Source organism: Melitaea cinxia, chromosome 21 (genome assembly GCF_905220565.1).
Source record: "Melitaea cinxia chromosome 21, ilMelCinx1.1, whole genome shotgun sequence".
NCBI lineage: Eukaryota > Metazoa > Arthropoda > Insecta > Lepidoptera > Nymphalidae > Melitaea > Melitaea cinxia.
This window is the reverse complement of record NC_059414.1, coordinates 6,003,266-6,028,898: the sequence shown is the minus strand read 5'-3', so window position 1 is coordinate 6,028,898 and position 25,633 is coordinate 6,003,266. Positions and strand designations below refer to the sequence as shown.

Below are 25,633 nucleotides of genomic sequence, written 5' to 3'. Positions count from 1 at the left end.
ATTAAAAAAATTAAAAGCATAAAACAAAAACTCAACCTTTTAATAAGACAATCGTATCGTTCTTATGAATCAGAGACTATTTATATTACAATAACGTTTATTGAAAAATACACTAGCTTTCTATGACAAAAAAAAGTTGTAAGAATATTAAAAAAAAATTACAATGAAACAAAAGGTTTATTGCTTTATTATATTATTACAATAAAAAAATACGACTTTCTGTTACTATTGTTAAAATACAACAAAAACTAAATATACACTAAGTTTTATTATATTCTTTTTTTCAAAATTTAGAGCGTCAGTTTGACAATACTAGTATATATAATACTGTATACACTTTGTGCTGAGAGATTATTCGTGGTAATAAACAGATGTGTACGGAATATTAATCAAAAGATAGTATAACCCACACTTGTTTCACAATTTCATTACGGTCGAACATGTGATTTTGAAGATATTTGCTTCGAACAAATAACGGTTTATTTTATCATAAATGTCAATGTTTAATCTAATTATTATAGATTTAAACATTGACATATATGATAAAATACTTGTGTTTGTTCGCAAACCATTTAATATTTACTTTTCAACTTTGTATTATTTTAATTGCACCTAAAATCTTATGGTTTATAATATCTAGATAGATCCAGATATTTTTAGCCTTTAAACTCTAAAATCTAAACTTTGGCGGGTGGAGCGACGATAAAATGTATATAATAAATTAAAATATACATACTAGCATACGCCTCCTGGTCGCGTCCGTGCCTTGGGGGAGGCGGGTCTCTGAACGAGCAGATCCACTCGTCCCTAACCCGCAGTATCCTGCCCGTCACACGCGCGTAGTACTCATAATTTTCCCGCCCGAACAGATCTCCAGCGCTGAACTGCTCGATCAGTTGACGCATTATGCGAGTTGCCACCTGGTTATTTACAATTTTTTTTTTAAATTGCAGAGGTATTCTATAGCTGGTAGCTGTACTATTGCTGGATGAGCACAGTAAACGTATCGACATATTATGTTTTTTTTTCGAAAAAAATAAATAAAACTACCCTACATCGTTATGTGCAATACTTATAAAAAGTAACATAACATTTGAAAGCAAAATTATAATGTTAGTTAACATAAAAAATTGTTTATGACAGCAAAAAATAATATTAATATCTTAATTAACGAAATATTGATGACTATTTTTACGCTGAGCCTTCATAATAGTAACATTTTCTCTCACAACTTTTAAATTCTTTTAACTATTTTTTTTTAAATAGTAACAACACAAATTTATAAAGACAATGATTTAGTTTGAATGTGAATAACACGTTTTTAAGTACTAGGGAAATTAATCGATTTCCGCAACATATTTTTGTTCATTAAGCCCCTGTGCGTTTTAAAACTATAAATTAATGTTCGTAAGTAGAAAACTTCAATAAGGTCACAGAGTAAATTACCCAATAAAATTACGTACAAATTACAGTCCCATGTGATGCTATTAAGCATCGCGGCTTTCTATTTAGTAAGGAGATGAGTCAGGGACATAGGATATGAGTAACTAATTCAATTTGTGAATCAAGTGCTTATCTACAGTGAGGAATGTTGGAGTCGGATGTCGTAGCAAAAAAAAAAAAATGATGCAACTAGACTACACCATAATAATTATATACAGTTTTTAACTCTTATATAAGTATTTACATTGTTATGCATCAATTTAAAATAATTTATTTTGGAGAAACTAAAAGAAATATAATAATTAATGTGCAAATTGTTCATACTTACCGAGACTTCGGCCTTTCGCAGCATAATTTAAACATTTTATTAAGCGAAAATGAACAGCTATTTACAATTTAAATTATAAATACATTGACTGTTATGTATAAGTAGTACAATTACTACGTTCATATAAAATTGTGTACTTATACGGAAGTAATATTAACACGAAGATATAAAACGGTTTTTAACAAACTTTTAGACAAAGCAAGTCATGAAATCATTTTTTTAAAGATTACATACAAATTGCTGTAATCAGATTAATACATATAACATACATAGCCATTAAGTTTACGTTGTAAATTGAAATATACTGTCTGATAAGCCAACATTGTCATCTTGGTTCGTTGATAACAATACCAAGAGATTAGTAATGCGATAGAACGACATAGAATAAACTGTACTTAATGAATTTTTCAAGTAGGTAGTGAAAATTGTAAGTCAACTGGCTTAATATACTTTGATTACATCAAAGACATAATCGATAGTCATAACTATTTTGATTGGTAACATTATTTAGTTTTTGGAGTCAACTCCATGACTTGTGGTTCTATATTAAAAATGTCATGAAAATAAATGACTCAGTTTTGGGAATTTCATGGCTAAAAAACATCACATAATTCGTTGTAGCAACAATAATACAGAAACAATTTATTGTAATTTAAATAACATAAAATATTTTAATCGAATCTTTAAAATCATAAAATCCTAACAATGCAACTGTGACAGACGATCGTACCGACGTATTATATACACTCACATTCATATACAAGTCTAAATCATATTACAATACAAAGTCACGCGGCAGAGTATTATCCACTTAAGTCGATAGCTGCATGTAGGAACGTTCAATTGCAGTTATACCACTGACCTTGAACCGCTGAACATCCTCCATAGTCGCGGTCTTGCCATCGGACACGCACGAGTGGAAGAACGATGGTGCCACCGACACGCCCAGGGCCTCTGATGTCATCCCTGTGCCTATAAATCAAGGGATTTGGGTTAACTTATGCCTATGCTATTGTGCTATGCTCTTACTGAAATGATTCTATATCTGTTTTAATATAAATGTATAGTATTTAACAGTTAGTCTTATCTTCGTTTGGTACAATTAATGTTATTCATATGAAGAGAGAAAGTTTTACAAGACTCCTCAAGATTATTTATGTGTATTAGTATTTCATTAATGAATGCTTTTCTTATTTGTATCCCTTATAAACTGTCATATCAATAAACTAGATTTGCTTCACGGCTTTACTCGCATATCCCTAATGTTGTAGAAATTTGAAAAATAAAATAAAAACTACGTTTTAATCTGGATCTCACAACTAATTTACATATAAACTTTCATCGAAATAGGAGCAAAAACTCTATCCATCCTCACAAACTTTCGCATGTATAATATTAAGTATAATTATATTAAGCAAAAAACTGAGGACCAGTTGGTGCGTAACGGCAACTAGGTTTCGAGCTAGCGGTCGCTTATTCGGATCCCGCTTACGATACACGTTTGTATATATAGGTCATAATGACATCGATTATATCATCACGGTTGGGTCGTTACGCTCGACATAGGATTTTCATCTTACTGTAGAACGATGAGTGTGAAACGATTATATTATACTAGCTGACTTGACCCCCTTAATCCCCCCCCCCCCCTTACTTAGGGGTATAAAAAATAGATGTTGGCCGATTCTCAGACCTACCCGATATGCCCACAAAATTTTATTAAAATCGGCGGAGCCGTTTCGGAGGAGTTCAATGTTTAACACCATGACACGAGAATTTTATATATTAGATTTATTTATTTATTTATTCACCAACCGCCATTCAAACCAGATCTTTTAGCAGACAATCCTATGTCATCTTTTTAGCAATAAAACAGCGCTCATTTTGATTTAAGTTTTATTTATTAAACATGTGGCTTTTGTGTTAAATTCCACGCGGACGAAGTCGCGAGCACAACTAGTATATTAATATACCTATTTATACATGCTAACCTAGTACTTATTCTAAGAAAATAATAGAGAACGCACATTGACATTTTCTACTGGCATTAAATTTATTATTTAAACTCGTAGGTGCATTTTTAAATAAAAAAAAAAAAACAATTTAGAATTAACTATAGCTTGGCCAGGCATTTTCTAGCTAACCAGATCGCCATTTTTTTTTTCTTCTAATATGCTAAAATAAATATAAAATTTTCATCCATTAAACAGATGGCATAGATCAAGTAAAAAAAGGTAGATAACGCACCTAGAACAGAAAACTGAAGCCACTTTTTTAAAGATGTGTGAGTGAGTGAAGTGTTGACACCTTTTAAAAAAAGTCCCTAAAATTTTTATTAAACAATTAATTTAATATAGGTAAAATGGGTATGTGAAAATAAAAACCTGTTTTTGTTTTAAATAAATTTAATAAAAATAAAACAAAAAATCGGTAGAATAATAAAAAAAAATATTCGTAAGATAATCGTATGAATGGACACTTCCTATCCCCTCTGTTTATCTCTTTTCAGTTTGCAGTCGGTTTTTTTTTTAACTATTTTTCTTAAACCTAGAATCCTTTATGTTGTATAAGTTTTTTAAATTTTTGTCGCTTAGAACTCAGAGTCATCATTGTTTGCATTTTACTAATATGATGTAGTCTTATGTTCAAATATTTTTCAATCACTAATCGTATTAAATTGACTTTATGCGCATGGCCAGCATAATCGTGGTCATTTTTTCAGTCTTACAGCCGCTACCCATTCACCTCTTATTAAAATATTCGTTGGAAACCTAAAACCATGAAATTTGATAGTAAAATATGGGTACCTAGTTTACTCAAAAATTGTAAAAAGTTAAAACATAAAACAAGCGAGTTAATAATTCATAAATATATTTTGATTTTTTTATTTTCAATTTAGGTAACACATAAAATCACACGATAAAAAAAAACACAATAATGATGTCCACTTTCTGCTTAATTATTTTTCTATGATTGCCTACAATTTACTTACCCGCATTTTGGGCTAATGGAAATAAAAATTACTGGTAACACTCCCTCGGTACGTCATTTCGGGGCATAGAAATTATAAGTTCCGAATAACCTCAATATTATTTTGGAATAACAAAAAATATAAAGTTTTGTATGTATTTACGTGTGAAACGATATTTCTTCAGACTTTTTGTTCACTTTGGTATTGTTTTTGCACCATTTAACTACAAAAGAACGGCATTTTATAGGCAAAGTTACTGTACGAGGCCTCGTGAGATACTAACGAAAATGAGCGTAGTTTGATGCATATGTGTGCGTGAGCGCGTGTATTTACTTGAAGGAGCCGAGTTTTGTGGCTTCACTAACAACAAAGGCCGCGCATTATCTACTTTTTTTTACTATATCTATGACAGATGGGTGAAGTTCTCCGTTCTCCTCTAGTTTCGAGCTGGGAAAAGTTACAACGTGTTACGCAGTTACCAAGAAATCAATTTTAATAAACTCATCTGTTGACAGGATATTTTTCTGTCCTAGGGGTTTCCACATGATGAAGTAATCTCCGTGGCCTATTAGTACACGTTTATACAAATATTTTAATACGCACTAAGCCCGTTTTACTGAATAGGTAAGCATTTTGTGGGTATACAAATATCTATCGATACACAAGAACACACACATGCACAGTACAGTTCACAACAATTTGTAATTCACAGTCAGTGAATCCAATGAACGAAGTAATACCGCTTTTATGTAACTGTCAGTGACATTTTAAATAAAATGCCACCCGATTTACGAGCGAGTTAAAAGGGGATAGAATAACATGGTTAATGGACCGTACGACTACAGCGATACGCTCGCTAGTGTGAAAATGGTATGGACTTTACTAGCATATAAAACATTACTGAATTATGACTTGAATTATAGAAGGATTTATTCTTAAGATTATAATTTAATATCTGGCGAAATCTAATTTATCTACTTCATTTTTAATACTAAACGACAAGTTCGATGTTTTATATAGCATACAAACTTCTTGGGCGAACAAGTTTTTTTTTCTACTGGATGGAAATAAAAGTTAAAATTTTCTTTTGTATTATAGTTTATTACAGTAAGAACACGGAACAACTCAAGGGCCTGAAACGAGTCGAGAAGTTATTTTCGATTATAAAGTCACTTTAATGCCTTTTCTCTTGCAAATCTCGTGATATATCTGTACAAAATCAAGTAATTAAAACGTTTTCATGAAAAACTGTGCAAACTGTGTAACCTTGACACTAGGCCGTTTTAGTCAGCTCTTTAATTTTAATTACGAATTAGTTTGTTTAAAAAATTCTAACATTTTCCTGGCAAAGGCGATGAACCGAACTTAACACAATATGGAAATAACGCAAGCCTTAGAAAAGATCAAAAGCTTCGTTTAAACAGTGCGTAAAAATTTCTGACATACTAATAATAAGCAAATACTAAAGTACCTATAATATATTTTTTTAAAAGCCATTAAAACCAAACTAGCTGTCCCGGCAAACTTCGTATCAACATTTTTTAGATTTTCTTTTATACAAAACTCGTCGTTACAATAAATACAAAAAAAAATCCATGGTGGAGTCAGTTGAGATATCAGTGAAGTTATGCTCCGTACATACATTTTGGCGATTAAATTTTATTTATATAAATTAAATAATAGTATGGAAGATATAATTATATTAGTTGATGTAAAGTTTTCTGAATATTTTACCAAAGGAAATGTGACAATATAACACGGTAACCACTACATTTATTTTTATTACACTCAATATATAGATTCTTATGAACTATATCTTGGGAATGATAAGGCTCAAAGAATAGAATCAAATTATTTATTTCTTGGATACAACCGCAGTCACGGTCAAAGCATGACTTTTATGTGATATTGCCTACATAGTTTATGTCCACAAAACAACTTCATTTAGGCGTGATTAATTCATTCGACAAAAATAACCATCTAATTGAAAAAAAAAAACAAATCTAAATGTAATCTAAAATTAATTAACTTTAAGAGAAAAAATAGTTCGATCATTCGAATTAAATAAATAATTAAAAACGCCAATTTGTTTTGATTTCAGTAATGTTTCTTCGACGTGGGTAAAGATTGGTGATCTAAAAAAAATTTTTACCGCTTTTTCGCACGGCCGTGACATAATAATTTTTCAACAAAAAACGAAAATAGTTTATTTTCCGAGAGCTGTACTACGGTATCCGCCATTGTTAATAATGTGCCATTAAATATAACAACTTCCTCTATTTAGAGGAGACAAAAATATGTATCATTTTGTTGGTAAATTCATTTCGGAAAACAAAATTAGTTTTCGAAAAACGAACATAACGTTTCAATGATAAATTTGTTTTACGAAAAGCTGATGTATACATCTTATAAAATAAGTTATTAATAAAAAAGGTTAGTATATAATAAAATTTAAACAAATCTGGGGGCACGGTAGTGCCCCCGCCAAGACGAGACAAAAAAAAAAAAAAAATCGAAAAGCACTACCTATCTTTTCTCGAAGCGCTTCGTCGTTTTTTTGAACCCTCATAACTTGGGTTTGGATTATACCAGATAAACAAAATTCTGGGGATATGATGTCAATAGCGGATTTATTAAACATATAAAGTTTCAATTGCATAGCTCTTATACTTTAGATTTTATTGATACCTAAAAAACCCCGATTTCGTCACTCACTGATGATCATCAAAATTCATAGAGTACTTCCTGAAGTCCCAGAAAGCTGAAATTTGGTATGTAAGCTAGTATTAGTACACAAACAACAAAAAAATTCTAAAACTTGGAACTTTTACCCCCCAACCCCTTAAACTAGGAGATGGAAGTTTGTATGAGACTTCCGCAAATTTTGATGCTAGAGGTCTGAAAATTGATATAAGGACTCCTTGTTATTAATAATAATAATAAAATATATAAAAAATAAAAATCGGTTATTAGTTTATGTCGAAAATTTACATTTTGTAATTTTGCTATTTAAGTTTTGGCGGAGGTCACTGTTTGCATATCAGTTCAACATAAAATCAAAAACAGCGTGTTTAAACCGAATATTGTGAAGATTGGATGATATTTATGGTATAAAATGTGTCGGAGCTAAAATGCAGCTATAATATTGTCATAAGCAACTTACAAAAAGAAGTGAAATCCCACCAAAAACATTTTCATGTAAAATGTTGCCAAGACGAGATCATATGGCTCGCACTGTCAAAAAGTTATCAGATCTCATGTAGAGCCAAGCTTCTAACTCTACACGCCCTAACTCTGCAAACCCTAACTTTACAAACTCTACACCTTAGTCAAAATATGTGGCTTGGCCGTTTCATTACTACCGGCTGCCGATGTTGTAGATGACGACTTTCCTGTCTCATTTATATATATGTATATTTTCTTTTTATTTTTTATTATATGTATATCAATTATTCTTCTTCTTTTTATTTTTTCTTTAATAGAACTATTGTATAACAGAAAAGTAATAAACAGTGAATAAATTTTTCACCTTACGCCCACGCGACGGTAGCAAAACGGCCAAGCCACATATTTTGACTAAGGTGTAGAGTTTGTAAAGTTAGGGTTTGCAGAGTTAGGGCGTGTAGAGTTAGAAGCTTGGCTCTACATGAGATCTGATAACTTTTTGACAGTGCGAGCCATATGATCTCGTCTTGGCAACATTTTACATGAAAATGTTTTTGGTGGGATTAAATTGTATTGAAAATATAGTTTTAAGATAAATATCGACGAAAATAGAAAGAATTTATAACTTCGATCGATTTTAACTAAAATAAAATAGAAAATCTACATAAATATGATATATTATTATCTAAATATTAAAGACAATAGAAACATCATAAGTTAATAATAAAAATAAAGAAATGGCTGTACCGATGTGTACGATATTTACCTATGTATATGTGAGTATCGGGTGAAATAACAATAGTGGTCTCTTATAGCGCGCATACGCAATGGATGAACTAATTAGAATATTTGATTTGGCAACGGAATAGATTCAAGTGTTTGACCCATTAAAATGTAAGAACATCCGGTTTATGTCAGACTTCTTAAAAACGTAAGGTACTTCTGAACTTCCATATCATAAATTTAGTGTCCGTTGAAATTTGAAAGATACTTTCCTAAAGTACATTCGAATAAAAACAAAAAGAAATATCACATAATATTCGAATAAATTTATATGCAGATTATAAGACTAAAGTATTAACCATAGGTAGTAAACGCATTCGCTCTCGACTTGATATAGCTGAACTACCCCCTATTACCGTCGACGGCGTTCCTATTACTTTTTCCGACTCGGCTAAGAACTTAGGTGTTGTTTTTGACTCCAATCTTAACTAGAATGCTTATTATATCAATGAGATCAGTCCGTAAGGTATACTTTTAGCTCCATTCTCTAAAAGCACTACAAATTTTTTTACCCTTCAAGACTAAAGTTTCTCTTGTGCAAACTCTCATACATCCGATCATTGATTACGCCGATGTCACTTGTTTAGATGCCACCGAAGAATTACTTAACAGGCTTGAGCGACTACAAAATTTATGCTTGCGTTTTCATTTTCGGCTTAAAAAAATATAATCATGTAAGTCACTTTCGTAAGCAGCTTCAATGGCTACCTATCCGCCATCGTAGAAATTTCTACGTATATCGTATTTGGACTTCGTAAATATGATCATATCTCTGAATTCCGTAAAAAACTTAAGTGGCTCCCTATTCGCTTTCGCAGGAATACGCATATTCTTAACTTACTTTACTCTATTCTATTTAACCCTGTTGCACCTGCTTATCTAAAGCAACGATTTAAATTTCTTAGTGATATCCATGAACGCAGTCTTCGTTCTGAGAATACCTTACTTCTTGAAATTCCCCCTCACTCCTCTTCCTTTTATTCTAAATCTTTCACTGTTCAAGCTTCTCGACTTTGGAATTCTTTACCCTTGCATATTAGACGTGTACAATCGCTTTCTATTTTTAAAAAGGCTGTCAAGAAGCATTATCTTGATATTCAACGTGAATAAAATTATATATATATATACATATGTATGTATGTTTGTATGTATGTGTTTGTGTATGTATATGTTTATGTATATATGTATGTATATGTGTATGTATGTATGTATGTATGTACGTATGTATGTATTTATGTTTATGTATGTATGTATGTAAATAAGTAAATATATTCAAACGTTTATGTCTCAATTTGTACACCTACACTGACACAATACCAACTCCTCTGCCCCTATGTTGCCTGGAAGAGATCGCTTTTTAGCGATAAGGCCGCCCTTTGTGCCTGATGATACTCTGTTTAAGTTCATAATATGTATTATTTCTGTTTTGGTGTACAATAAAGTGTATTGTTATGTTATGTTATGTTTTAGAATACTCTGTTTCCTTTTTAAGACTCTTTTTAATCCTCGTTCTCCTTCGTATCTACGGGACCGCTTTTCTTTCTCTCACGATGATGATTCTCCTTGCAGATCTCTTAAACGTTCTCTTCTTCAGATGCCCACCCACCGTACCGATTTCTATTCTTACTCCTTTACTGTACATTCCGTTAGACTTTGGAATTCCCTACCATATGAAATTCGCGATTGCAAAACACTATCGTTATTTAAGAAAAGAGTGAGAAAATTCTACCTTAATCAATCCTAGTCTAAAATCAATTTAATTAAATGTCCTTATGCGTATTGGGAATATATTATCGTATGTATTATATTATGTATCGTATATGTGTATGCGGGTATGTATAAGTATCGTATTATTTGTATCTACGTGTGTATAGATTATTATGTATGTGTGCATTTATATATTGTATAATTATGTATTTATATTATATTTTTATTTTCTATATGTTTAGATTGTGGACGCTAATTTTGCGACTGTTTTATAAGTTTCCTGTGGCAGGACTACTGGAAGAGATTCCATCATGGGATAAGTAGTGCCTTTGTACCAGCATTGTTTATAAGAGCTATTTCCTTTTGCTATCCTAGTGTACATAAATTGTTAAATAAATAAATAAATAAAATAAATAAAAACTTGCTCCGAAATGGCGTTACAGTTTAGCTCGTGAGAACAGAGAGTATTAGTCGTAATGACATTTGAGACTACCAGAACGAAAAAAGGAAAAGACCAAACGTACAGTCTCAGCTCAATGAACTTAGCAGATCCTTATGATTTAAACAGGTCAAACACGGCATTAAGAGGGCCGGCCGCCTGGGCGTCTCAACTGGAGTCTAGGGATTAAATAATCGCACGATGCCCGCTAAGCTCGGTCGTTGCATCAATAGACCGAGCGGCCACGCCGACATGCGTAATTGGCAAAATTAGAGTAATTATATCCAGTTCTAATGAACTAGTGGAATGCATCCTTTTTTGTTTGGCAAACCGTGTTATAATTATGAGCACGCGCTATTGAAGAGCTCCGTTATATCTATACTAACAATGTAAAAAGAAAGGTGTTTGTCTGTGCATGGTAAACTCTTATAAGTAATGACTAACAGCTCTTAATACTTGATTGTAAAAAGCTACAATATCAAGAAGAATCAGAGGATATACAACATCACGCTACGATTAAAAGTTGTGGAACAGCAACTATTAAAAAAATGCGAGTAAAACCAACCAACGCAAAGAACGTTTAGTTCTATCTTTATTTAAACCGCTAATCTTCTATTTTGCTATTTAACTTTTTTTATTTAAATGCGGAAATTGTGAACGCATAAATTCCTTGTAATCCAATTTGTTTTCTTCTTCCTATTATTGTAATTAGTTCGAATTTCTTTAGCACATCATGACTATGTAATATAGAAAAGACATTTATAAACAATGCGTTAAAAGTTACTCCATTTACTATCTTGTAACGACTTGTTATTTGAAGTTAGATCTCGTACATAAATGGAACTGCATGACGAGCACTTGCTTTCGATTAAAAAGAGAAACATCAAAATCTGTACACCTAGTAAAAGTTATGAGGTAACACATAAAAAACAGTTGAATTGAGAACCTCAAAGTCAAAGGAAGACGTTTAAAAAAAGGAAGTCATTGATAAAAGTTTTATCAATATTAAAATCATGCATAACTGAAGAATTAAAGTTTTTATCCACTTACCAGCTTTATCAGCGTTAGACGCCATCACGCGAAACGTACCGAAGAGTAGCACCAATAATCTCTGCGTACAGACTGGCAGCGATAGTAGCAACCTGACAACAAACAAGAACATGACTTTCCTATGTACACTATTCCGTTTATGTACTGATGTTTCAAAGAAAAAACTACGAAATGAACCAAAAAGACCCCTCAATGGGACCCAGGAAAATGATATCCTATGTCGAGGAACCTCTTTGTTTTTTCTTAATGGCAGTTATTTTGCCTACAGCTCTAACCCCTATAAATATTTTATTAAGGTAGATTTTTAAACATTTATATTACATACTAGCTGTGCCCGCGGCTTCGCCCGCGTTCTTCCAACCCCCGTTTTATCCCCTTAGGGGTAGAGTTTCATAAAATTCGTTCTTAGCAAATGTATACGCCCTATAAGAAACGTACCTGCCAAATTTCAAGTTTGTAGGTATTATAGTTTCGGAGATTTCGTGATCAGTGAGCCGACCTACTATCCCCCGTTTTATCCCCAAAAGGGGGTTGATTTCTAAAGATATGTTATTTGGCCACCTTTTCACCATCTATAGAGCTTACATTTTAAATTTCAAGTCTCTAACTTCAAAAACATAGGACTTTCATACAAACTTCCACCCCCCGTTTTACCCCCTTAGGGGGCAAGTTTCGTAAAATCCGTTCTTAGCGGATGCTTACGTCTTATAAGGAACCTACTTGCCAAATTTCAAGTTTGTAGGTGTTATAGTTTCGGAGATTTCGTGATGAGTGAGTGACCTTTCGCTTTTATATATATTATTATAGATTATAGATATATAGATATGTATTTCTTTCTTCATTTTGACTCTATTTTAAACTTTATTAAACGTTATTACTTTAAACGTTCTGAAGAAACGGAAAGAAATTCAACTGCTTCTCTTTCTTTCATTAATCACAGGGGACAAGAAGTCGAGAGCTACTAACCTATACTAAACCCATACATCTTCAACATTTTATAAACACATTAAAAAATACATCAATATAGCCTTTTGTTACTTATCACAAACAACATTGTTTTTCTTTATTAAAAGAGTTTTAGTCCATAAGGACTACGCCACTCCATAGGAACATCACACAAATACATGAAATTAATGAGGTCGTCGTCGCATACCAATATTTAAAATTTTGTACAACAGTTTAGCCGCTTTTGAGAGAGGATACGCCAAAATTGAATTACAACCTCCAAGTTCTTTAAAATTTTGGGTTATTTGCAGAATATCATTTTTAATATCCTCATTTCGGACACATTCCACCATTCCGCATCTTCAATGATGCCGCATTCGGTACATAACGGAGATGGTACCTTTTTCATCAAATAACCAAACAACATAATACCCGTCAATATAATTAATTATTATTGAACTAAATGTTACACGCTACGGCTAATATCAAAAATTGATTACGAGAATGACCGTAACGACCCCATTGTAAAAGAAAAATTAAAATCTTAACATAAACAAAGGGTCAACGACCGTCTCGTCGGTCTATCAGAACCAACACAATATTTTGCTACAAGAGAAGATTCAGAGATAGTAATTAGATAATAACGCTCAAGAATACTAATGTAACATAACATAACGTATACGGAACCGCTTTTACATTATAATTTTTCAATTCAAATAGAAAGCAGTAAAAAGTAAGTTATTTAAATATTATGAAAATTGTGCATATATACTATTTTAATTCATAAAAAAAAATAACTTCGCAATTATTACGAAAAAATAAGACATTTTTTTAAACTAGTTAATACAAATAACATTTCATTTATGTTGTAAAACATTAATCAATGGTAAAATAAGTAAGCAACGTCTTTTGTGATTGTTTTGTTATCTGATTGTTTTGTACATGATTTTTGAATGTACAATTAATCATACTCGATTTCTCGTATGCTTTCTCTCCTGTTTTACCAGTTATGTTAAAATTGTTGATTTCTTTTTACCATCGAATTTTACTATATTAATGAGATATTTCTATTCTTTAATCTTAAAGTTGCAATTTATTAATTGAGTAGAACCAGGTCCTACTGTCCTATATTACCTACGTCAAATAGCGTTATCTACAACTGGTGTAACAGACCCATAGTTCCTTCTGCTTTATCAGTGAGTCGTACCGTGTTGTTTTATAGTCTGTCATTGCTTAAAGAAATAAGATATTTGATCTTTAACACAATAATCATTATTGATGAGTTATAGCTACATATACACAGGTGTGACTGCGTAGTGTCAATCAGATTGTCCTGAATAAATGATAAAATTAGAATTGATCAATATAACTAGTCTGGCCTTAAATACTGTTACATAAAAACTTTTCTTTTTTTAGACTTTTTAATTTTTTTGAAATTGGAACAAGTATATAATTTTAAAAACTTATTTCGATTTTGCGCCATTTCACATATTTTTTCATGTTCATTATCAAATTACAATATGGAATAGGGTGTTAAAGAAAATAGGATTGCAGTGATCATATTCCAGACACTTCAAAAGCTTGGTATCAGCCGTATGTTTGTATATCGTACTATCAACAGATACAGCAACACTTCTTCTGTCGAAGACCAGAAAAGATCAGGACGGCCACGTGTTGTTAGAACTACAAAGGCTGTTAATGCTGTTAAAGCCAGAAGTCGTCGAAACCCCATTAGGAAGCAAAAAATCTTATTGCGAGAAATCAAGATTCCTGCTAGGACTCTGACGCGTATTATAAAACGAGACCTGAAGCTTGGTGTTTATCGCCGATATACAGGACATGCCCTAAATCAATCTTCACAATTAAAGAGAGTGGATCGATCAACGCCTTCTGTCGCGATTCGCAGGTGAAAGGCACAGAAATATCCTCTTTACCAATGAAAAAATTTTCACGATTGAAGAACACTACAATAAGCAAAATGATAAAGTGTACGCTCACAGTTCTAAAGAAGCTGCTCAAGTTGTCGGAAAGGTACAACGTGGTCATCATCCTGCGTCAGTGATGGTTTGGTGCGGCGTGTCTTACCAAGGAGTCACAAAACTACATTTTTGTGAAAAAGGAATGAAAACTTCAGCCAAAGTGTATCAAGGTACAGTCTTAGATCATGTTGTGAAACCTATCAGCAATACACTTTTTAAAAATATACCGTGGACTTTCTAGCAGGACTCTGCACCTGGTCACAAGGCACGAACTACCCAAGCCTGGCTTGAAACCAACGTTACGGACTTTATAAGAGTTGAAGACTGGGCACTGGCCCTCATCTAGCCCAGACCTCAACCCCTTAGACTTCAGATTATGGTCAGTTTTAGAGGACATGGCCTGTTCTAAACGACACGGCGACATTGAGTCTCTTAAAAAATCTTTGGAGCAAGCAGTGGCGAAATTTCCCTTGGAAACAGTGCGTAAATCCATAGATTCGTGGCCAAACAGATTTAAGGCCTGTATAAAAGCTAAAGGTGGCCATTTCTAATAGAATATTTTTTTTTTTTATTTTTTGCTGAGACGTTAATAAATATGTAGGTATAAATTTTAATAATATTACATTACTTCATTTTAAAAAATGCATTTTTATTTGTAACAGAACTTATGGCTGGACTAGGTATAAATAATAATCACGCAATTTGCCTTTCCGTGAAATGAAAAAATAAAAAACGTAAATATATTCATAGAAATGTTACATTTGTTGCGTGATCGTGTACGATTCGCTTCCGTGTATCTTTGTTTTCCCTTTTAATTTAACTAACGCTACATTAATCATAAGTAACGCTTACAGATACTTATTTATTATGAACTTTTGACAGTAGTAACAGACGCGTAGTAACGTAACGTTTAAATAATCGCTCAATTTTCTAATTTTCTTAATTTTACTTTTCGAACTTTCCGGAAGTATTAGACCTTTGAAATATTAGAAAAACTCGTTTTGCGATTAGCAACAATTTTTGGAACAAAAGTTCCTTACGGCAGGCTTGACATTTGTTTGGGCGAGCGAACTGAAAAAAATGTGATACTAAAACCGTAAGAAAAATATATAACGGAAGTGACGTAATATCAGTCACACGACTATAATATGACGTTTGTAAAACTAAAATATTTTTTTGTAAACTTTTTTTTAAATTATTTATGTAATATTATACAAAAATAAATAAAGCCATATCTTTTTTTTATTATTTCACTTACCTAATAGTTAGAATTATTTTTATTATTATTATTATTTTGTTTGATTTATTTTATTCTACGGTGTTTGTTATTTTCTAAAATACTAAATTTCCTAAATACTTTTATGTACTTAATTAAAAACCAATCAACAAATTTAAAAAAAAAAAACAAGAACTAGAAAATATGGATAAAATTCAACTTTTTTTTTCAAATTGTTCTATACTATCCGAAGGAACTTCGTTCCTACCTGGTGTCCCATGACACCACATAATTTTATTTTTATTGAAGAATATTCATGTAAGTAACTATTATTTAAATAAAGAAGATCATAGTTACAATACTACACTCAGGTAATGTTTTGTCCCTATGGGACGGCAATGCTTACAATCGTCCTGATACCTATTGTACGCATCCATATATTTTATTACGGTATCCGCTTACCATCAAGCAGACAGGACTCTTGTTGCCACCCTTGTAGCAAAAAAAAAAGGATACACTCAAACAATCATCCAATGATTAATTTACAGTTGTTTTACTAATACAGTTTTACTAATGAAGCAGTGTTACTAATACACCGCATAACAACCACTCTTGTTGTAGTGGTGTGTGTGTCATGTAAGCGCCCAAACACCGGCCGTAAGCGGGTTCGATTCCCGCTCGGGGCGGCTACTTTTTATTTGTACAAATATTTCTTTTCGAGTTGGATGTCTGCCCTTATGTGGTTACCCCAACGCACCTCGGAGAGCACGTTAAGGTGTAGCCCCCGGTGGTTATCATATACGCCTGATAGCGATCGCTACTCATAGTAGAGAGAATATATCCTCCCGAACGGAGCCGCGTGGCGACGATTACGGCGATTAAGCTCCGATCGTTCTAATACATGGAGAAAGAGGCCTATGCCCAGCAGTGGCACGTTACAAGCTGAATCGTTTACGACTAATCGCTGCTGTAATTAAAAGCAACACTGCATTCATTATGTCAACGACCGTGATTAAGATATTAAACATTTTATTATAATTAAAATATCATTTGTAATCATTGACATTAGTTTACTTCATGGTACAACAAGGACAAACACAATAGAGAATGTTGAATTAATTGATTCAACCTGTCACATCCAACTGATGGACTTATACTTCTTTCATCATTTAGGAAAATGGTCAGACCGTAACATAAAACGCTTCTCCACTGTACGTTGGTGGTAATGAGAAGCCAGAATGCTGAATAAAATTGTAAAAGTAGCTCTTAAGCTTAGTATTAAATATTTTTGTAAGATCTGTGAGGGTGGCATCGTCAGATTGCCGAAAACCTCCATAAATAATAAAGATTAAAAAAATGTTTTCGACCCATAATCTCGTCTTTCTCCATCACTAATTTTATATAAATGCGATACTGATTATGATTAGTCTCTATGGATAGGTGTACTTACAATAAATAACTTTTAATAAAATTTTTTGAGCTCATTCGTCAATAAAACACAAATAAATATTTCAAACTGAAAACAGTATCTTCAAGGCTATTTTTCCAGCACAATTTTATCTCAAGAACTATAAGATTTGTCGTGATAATTTTATCTGGTTATAAATATGTATATTATTAAAGTGTATATTATTATGTATATCATAAAAAAAAACATATAAAGCTTTTGAATTTCAAAACTTACAGAATCTGTCGCTCCTATGTTGATTCCTGTAAACACTACCAAATTGAATCTCTATGCCAACGTCGTAAGCAGTACGATATTGTCTTATTACATGATATCGTAAGTGGGAAAATAGATTGCAGCGAGCTTTTATCCAGAATTGAATTCCGAATTCCATCAAGACACTCTAGACATATAAAGCCATTGTTTCATACATCTCGAGTAAGAACTAATTACGCACGTAACTCGGTCCTCTGCCGTATTGTCGATACATACAATACCCAGTACTCGAACTTAGACCTTTTTTTACGACGTCACTTAAGAGTGAAATAAAAAAGAGGCATTTTTCCTAGTATTATCAAAAATATTCAAAACCAGCACCTTTTATGCACAAACCCACACTAGTACACCTTCGTCTTACATGCACACACCTACACAAACACATAAAAATATTTGCTGTTTCGGAGGAGTATGATAACTAACATTGTGACACGAGAATTTTATATGTATAATAAGATTATTCTAAATTTAATACAAGCTAACAAAATTAACAAATAACAAAAAGTATTCATTTTTCAAACCAACGAAAAAAAATCTAAAATATCCTTATTGCATTATAATTTATAATATAAATGTTTAATATTATATTTAAAAAATAGCATTTTAATATCCTATCTTTAGTTTTTCGTGGTCAGTGTAGTTTGCGTTTGCATTTAAGTTGTTTCTGGTCCCTGTCTCGGAATTACCATAATATTGGTTGTCATCGAGTCGTTAAGGCCTTTATTAATATATCTTGAAAATTAAAATAAATTGCCCTTGCATATGGTCAGACACTATATAGATGTAGATAGATATTTGTTGCAAGATACAATAATAATTTTAACGAAACGTAATCGGTAAATAGCTGGTGTTAACGATAACCGATTTTATCACCTCGACATCTTTAGTGGATAAACGTTAAATCGGGTTTTAAATCGTATTTAAATTTAAAAACGTATTCAAACATCGATATTAAAATTAAAATACAGTCGAAATAAAATTTCTAAGAAATGTATAAAATATTGACTAGCCCTTTGGTTTGTTTGCAGTGACTCTGCTTAGTTTCGAAGGTTGTGGTGGATGAAATAAAAATATTTGTTTAGGTTTGTACGTGTTATTTATAAGAAAATTAATCGAAAAAATATATGTAGCTATATCAATCAGCTGTTACCTATACACAAGCATTAAACTGTTTATATTAGGAACAGACGACACTGTGCGTAAGTTAAAGTTATTTATATTTACTATTTTTATTAGAAATAATATTATGAAGACGCTTTAAAGGTCTTTGAACAACATTGTGTTAGCGAAAAAGTTCCTTTATTAATCAGTAATATGATAAGCAAGTCTACAATGGAACACATCAAAGTTCTTATAAGTAAACAAGTATTGTTTTCCCATATTGTCTAATGGACTTGACGTCCAACACCATCATTATGGCGAACAATGGAGTTGACTCCATTGGCAATGTCTTCAAATTGCGTAGAAGCTATTACGTCCACTAGTTACTTTATTCATATATTTCTCACCAGATAACTTTTTATACAGAATGTTCGACTGGGTTCCTTCAAGTTCCTTCAAGTTTGGGTTGTTCTGTAACTGTAGACCTAGGACAGCTATATTGCGGTCCGCCGGGCTCTTGTTGTTGGCCCATCTGAAGTTACCAATTTATAGTAAACCAATTTAAATTTTGTGCCCATTAGAAAATGGGCGTTCGGATCAAGAGACGATCCAAATTGTAATTACTCTGACTTGTTCGATGAGTTCATTGATTTTAAAAACGACACTAATCTTGAAGTTGTGTTTAAAGAAAAAAAAAGGAAAAATAGAGAATATGTAGAATTTTTGAGTACCAAAAGTATAAAAACGTCCAAAGATGTGCACAAATCCTACTAACATTTTTTGGATCTACGTATGTGTGCGATCGTCTTTTTCAAAAATGAAATACACAAAGGACATTTATAGAAACAAACTTACAGATTCTCATCTGGAAGATGTAATAAGGATAGCAAGTAGCGCTAAACCAGACTTTAAAAGAGTTTTTAAAAGTGTTCATAAATACAAAAATCGCATTAAAATACGTAAAGATCTCTCAAAAGATCAAAAAAAAACATATAATAGCTGACTTAAAACATCGTCGCTATACTAAGTCCGCAATCTGTGAACACAGTCTAGACACAGCTAGCCATTATATTAGATTCGATAAACCACAGATCATCGCAAAAGAACACCGATTCCAACCAAGGATGATCCGTGAGGCTATTGAAATTAAAAAACATCCAAATTTCAATAGAGAAGATGGCTGGCAATTACCACCTGCTTGGGACCCCATTATTAATATAATTAAATCAAAAACCAAGCATAATTTACCACAGATTAAAGACTCAATTAGCACATTCTGCGTAGATAGGACTATATAAGATATTGATGTATGTCGGGTAGTTTCGAATAACTTTGTAACGTTGGGACATCTGACACCTCAGTCCTCCCGTGACCATGGTTGCTGTAAAGTATCCAAAACGTCCGGAATCAAAAGTTAATAATAAACCGCGATAAAATCCGAAAAAAGTTGTTTCATTAAAAGATCAAAAAAAGATCAAAAGTAAAGATCTTTGTCAAAGCTTATTTTTTCATTAATAAAGAAACTACATTATTAACTTGGAATTACGTTTTAATTGAAACCTAAATAGTTTTTACTTGCGGCCCGCGACACCATGACTGAAACGTGTTTGTGGCCCATATAAAAAAATGGTTGAGTATGGCTGACCTAGGAGATAGACCTAGTTCGGGCGGGGGGTTTTCCTCCCGCCCGCGGGGGGGGCCACGCGGGCGATGGGTCGGGGGATTCGTCGTCCGCATTGCACGGTTCCTCCAGGAGGGGAGGGCGCGCTTCGTGTTCGAGTGCGCCCTCCGAGGTGCTTTGCACCACGGTGGGCCCGAAAGGGCAAGCACCGGCGGGATTGCGAAAGAGCTCACAGCGTCCTTGTGATCCCGTCATATAGGCGTACGGCAGAACACACGAGGCGGTTTTTATTCAGTAAGAGTCTGAATCCCCTCCGAGCCCCCCCAACCGGAGGGTGTCCATGATGGATTTTCCCCACGTTAAAAAAAAAACGAGCCACTTGGATTCCGCATGATATTTCTCGTGAACACAGCAAGCACGGCTATAATTTAAAATATTAAAATACGAGTATTCTGCGAGAAAAAAATTTGTTTCCATACGCGGTTCTTTACTTGTATGCGGCAGTTAGTATTATTATTGGAACGAAGTTCCTTACGGCAGGCTTGACATTTGGCTGGGCGACCGAAATGAAAAAAATGTGATATAAAAACCGTAAGAAAAACATATAACGGAAGTGACGCAGAAAAAAAATTGTTTCCATACGCGGTTCTTTACTTGTATGCGGCAGATAGTATTATTATTGGAACGAAGTTCCTTACGGCAAGCTTGACATTTGGCTGGGCGACCGAAATGAAAAAATGTGATATAAAAACCGTAAGAAAAATATATAACGGAAGTGACGCAATATCAGTCACACGACTGTATAATGTGACGTTTGTTAAACTAAAATATTACTAGTAAACTTTTTTTTAAATTATTTATGTAATTTTATACTGTCAACAAAAATAAATAAAGACACATATATTTTATTTCACTTAATAGTTTGAATTATTATTATTATAATTTTGTTTGATTTATTTTGTTTTACGGTATTTGTTATTTTATAAAATACTAAATTTCCTAAATACTTTTATGTACTTAATAAAAAACAATCAATAAAAATTGACACCGCGTTGGCGTAACGGTTACAGCCATGGATTGTACCTGTTGTGCTGGCGGTTGCGGGTTCGATCCCCGCACATGGCAAACATTTGTATTGGCCTTTCAGATGTTTGCTGTGGTCTAGGTGTTTGTGCAATCCTGAAGGGTCTCCTCACCGTACCTCGGGGACCACGTTAGGTCGTCGGACCCGGTTGGTATCATGTACACCTGATAGCGATCGTTACTTATAATAGGGAATATATCCGTCAATCCGCAATGGAGCAGCGTGGTGGATTAAGCTCTGATACTTCTCCTACATGGGGAAAGAGACCTAGGCCCAGCAGTGGGATATTACAGGCGAAAGCGAAGTCTGGTATAAGTTTGATTGTTTACTTTATTTGCGTAGTTATATTAGGTGCTATTAATATTATAATGCGAAAGTGATGCGATTGTAATGGAAACTTATATCCCGACATCTCACGAGATTGAAGATTATACCTGTTAGTATTATTTTTGTCTCGACCATATCACTTTTGTTTAACTTTCTTTAATACAAACCTTTTTTGTCATGTGCGGTTTGTCATTTGTCATCGAGCCTATGACCGCTAGTGCTTCACCTAATCTCTGCGACCACTGCGCAACGCATCATTAATATACCATATAATATCAGTAAATATACTATAAAGGTTTTAGTTAGGTTAAATTTTAGTTAGGTTGTAATATTAAAATAACCGCTTTTTACTAAATGCATATGGATGTATACACGGTACATATACCCAAAAAACATTTTTTACAATTTTGGTCTGTCTGTCTGTCTTTTTGTTCCGGCTAATCTCTGAAACGGCTGGATTGATTTTGATGGGACTTTCACTGGCTGATAGCTGGTGTAATAAGGAGTGATAGATAGAGTATTATTATTTTTAAGTTTTGCGATTTCGCCTGTGATATCTCACTTATAGGCCTCTTTCACCATGTAAGAGAAGGATCAGAGCTTAACCCACCACGCTCACTATTATTTTTTGTATGTCTCAATGTCAACAGTTAGATGGTATAGAGTTAATACCGCCATTTGCGTAACATGTAGAATATACATGTACAAATAAATAAAATAAATAATTAGTTCAATACACTCACCTTCTTATAGCGTCAACTTGCTGTTCAGCTGGTAGCTCCACCGCTGTGAACAACTGCATCTCGCCTTCCCTTCCGAACACACCTCCAGGTATCTTCCTATAAACAATAATATTAATAATGAAGTTTGTCCTCAAACCAAGAAAAAACAAATTTAATTTACATCGGCAACTATAGTACAATACACATTATTAAGCATAACTTCAAAACTCCTCATCAGATCTAATTTAAATCTCAAAGAACACCAGCTTTAGAATGTCCCAGAACTCAACGTCAAGCCAACGTTGAGTTCTGGTACATCCTGTATACACAATTATTAAAATTGATGCATCCATTATAATTGTGTTTGCTCGCAAACGAAATAAAAAACCGACTTCAATTACATCGACAAATAATACAACGTAAGTAGACGAAAAAATAGTCAAGTAACTACGCCTTATCAAAGATTACTCAAAAAGTAGTTATCAGATTTTGATAAAATTTATATGTGACCACATGATAAACATCAGCTTTCGATTAAATTAAAAATTATCAAAATTGGTACACTCATTAAAAAGTTATTGCGGATTTTCGAGAGTTTCCCTCGATTTCTCTGGGATTCCATCATCAGATCCTGGTTTCCTTATTATGGTAACAAACTAGGGATATCCCTTTTTCAACAAAAAAAGAATTATCAAAATCGGTACATCCAGTAGAAAGTTATGCGGTATAATACAACATATGTCGACGAAAAAAGCGTCAAGTAAAAATGCATTATTGGATAACTCGAAAAGTAGTTGTTAGATCTCAAATAAATTTAAATGGGACCAAATGACACACACCACCTTTCGATCAAAAGAAAATTTGTCGAAATCGCTCCACCCAGTCAAAAGTTCTGAAGTAACATACATTAAAAAAAATTACAGTCGAATTGAGAACCTCCTCCTTTTTTGGAATTCGTTAAAAAGTTATGAAATAGCAGGTATCAAAAAATACAATCTAAATGAAAACCTTATCATTTCTTTGAAGTTGTTTAAAAACATAATAGAAATTAGAGATGCCACGAATATTCGGCAATTATTCGGTATTCGGCTATTCGGCCTCTTTTTTTCGCTATTCGGTATTCGGCCGAATATGGTTACCCATTTGGCCGAATACCGAATAGCAATTTTTTTATTTCCTACGAACTGTTTCTCCCCGACTTCGCGTAAATTATAGCCCATGTCCTTTCTAAGGCTCTAGAGTATCTGTGTACCAAATTTTATTAAAATCGGTTCAGCAGTTTAGGCGTGAAATCGTGATAAACAGATTTACTTTCTTATTTATAATAAAATACAGTAAGGATTACCAAATAAATTATGAAAAAAACTCAAAATATTACTCACAAAGATATTTATTTAACCAAAAAAGAACTAACAAATTAATATTTAAAATCTACCAGTGGTAAGAAACAAACACAACAAACAAACTGCCTGTTAACAAACAAACAAACTGTTTATTGTCTTCACTATAAATTTCATAAAAGTTCCAAATAGGCGATTTCTTATAATTGGATTCATTTAACTTTACTCGAATCAACGGTGATATTTCTTATGGTAATCAATAACATTAAATGTTATATTTTAGTAGGTATACAGTACGTACGATGCACCAACGACCAACAAATAAAGCAGGTTGTAACACGACCGTGAAGTACGTATTACTTCAGCGATGCAAGTTTAAACTCGTACGGTGACGAGTTGTCTTGTCGCCCGCGAAAAATACTAAGTGTGGCCGAATATTCGGCTGCCGAATGTTCGGCGCTTCGGCCAAGAGCCTCGCCGAACATTCGGTATTCGGTATTCGGCCAAATTACTATTCGTGGCATCTCTAATAGAAATCCTTTCCTACACGCCTCAAATACTAAGATTATAAAACAAAGTTAAATTTTTATACCACTAGGTTGTTGACCAAGTTTGTTTTGTTTATTTTCAACTTAAGTTCCTTCATGTCCTTTAACGAATCCTTGTCAAGTTTAAAGAGAACTATGTTTGGAGTAACCGACATAGCTCACAGAATTGGCAAGTTGAAATGACAGTGGGCTGGTCATCTGTGTCGCAGGAATGATGGCCGTTGGAGCGGACGTGTCAGGACACGTCACTCCAGGGAGTGGAGACCGCGTATGGCTAAAGCAGTGTGGGATCTCCCCCGGCCCGTTGGACCGACGATCTACGTAAGATTGCCGGTGTAGGCTGGATGGGGATTACGGAAAACCGGTATGTCTGGCAAGAACTTGGAGAGACCTATGTCCAGCAGTGGACTGAACTGAGTGACTGACTGAAATCAGTTTCATCCTTATAGTTAATTTTATTTCCCTGTCATACTCCTTTTTGTAGTTTAATCTCATAGCTGATACTAATTATCAATTTAACAGATCATGACATCAACATAACTGAATTTACTACCAAATCCAAGATTTTTCTGAGTTGGTTGTATACATTGGATTTTATATAACCTGCTGCTGTGTGTTCATTTATTTAATAAGAATCACCAACAGAATTATATGTTAAAAACATAAGAATGAGCAAATACACATATAATTCCTCTTAAAGACTGACCATAATTTGAACTGATCATAATTTGAAGTCTAAAGGGTTGAGGTCTGGGCTAGATGAGGGCCAGTCTTCAGCTCTTATAAAGTCCGTAACGTTGGTTTCAAGCCAGGCTTGGGTAGTTCTTGCCTTGTAATCAGGTGCAGAGTCCTGCTGGAAAGTCTACGGTATATTTTTAAAAAGTGTATTGCTGGGAGGTTTCACAACATGATCCAAGACTGTATCTTGATACACTTTGGCTGAAGTTTTCACTCCTTTTTTACAAAAAGTTAGTTTTGTGACTCCTTGATAATTGAATTTTTTGAATAGTCAGATAAATTACTTCTTGCGCATGCTTTAACTGCCTTTAAGAGGAATTATATGTGTATTTGCTCATTGTCATGTTTTTAACATATAATTCTGTTGGTAATTCTTATTAAATAAATAAACACACAGCAGCAC

The 25,633-nt window shown here is 33.3% G+C and overlaps 1 protein-coding gene across 1 annotated transcript in view; it reads right to left on the bottom strand.

The window, feature by feature from the left end:
• LOC123664062 (rho GTPase-activating protein 20) overlaps positions 1–25,633 on the bottom strand; it is a 40,662-nt gene that overhangs the window by 8,873 nt on the left and 6,156 nt on the right. The window contains exons 3-6 of the mRNA XM_045598681.1: positions 22,626–22,721; positions 11,887–11,978; positions 2,634–2,743; positions 737–920 (exon numbers count right to left, since the gene is read on the bottom strand). Of these exons, the coding sequence (XP_045454637.1) occupies positions 737–920; positions 2,634–2,743; positions 11,887–11,978; positions 22,626–22,721 (482 nt within the window). The remainder of the gene's footprint in view (positions 1–736; positions 921–2,633; positions 2,744–11,886; positions 11,979–22,625; positions 22,722–25,633) is intronic.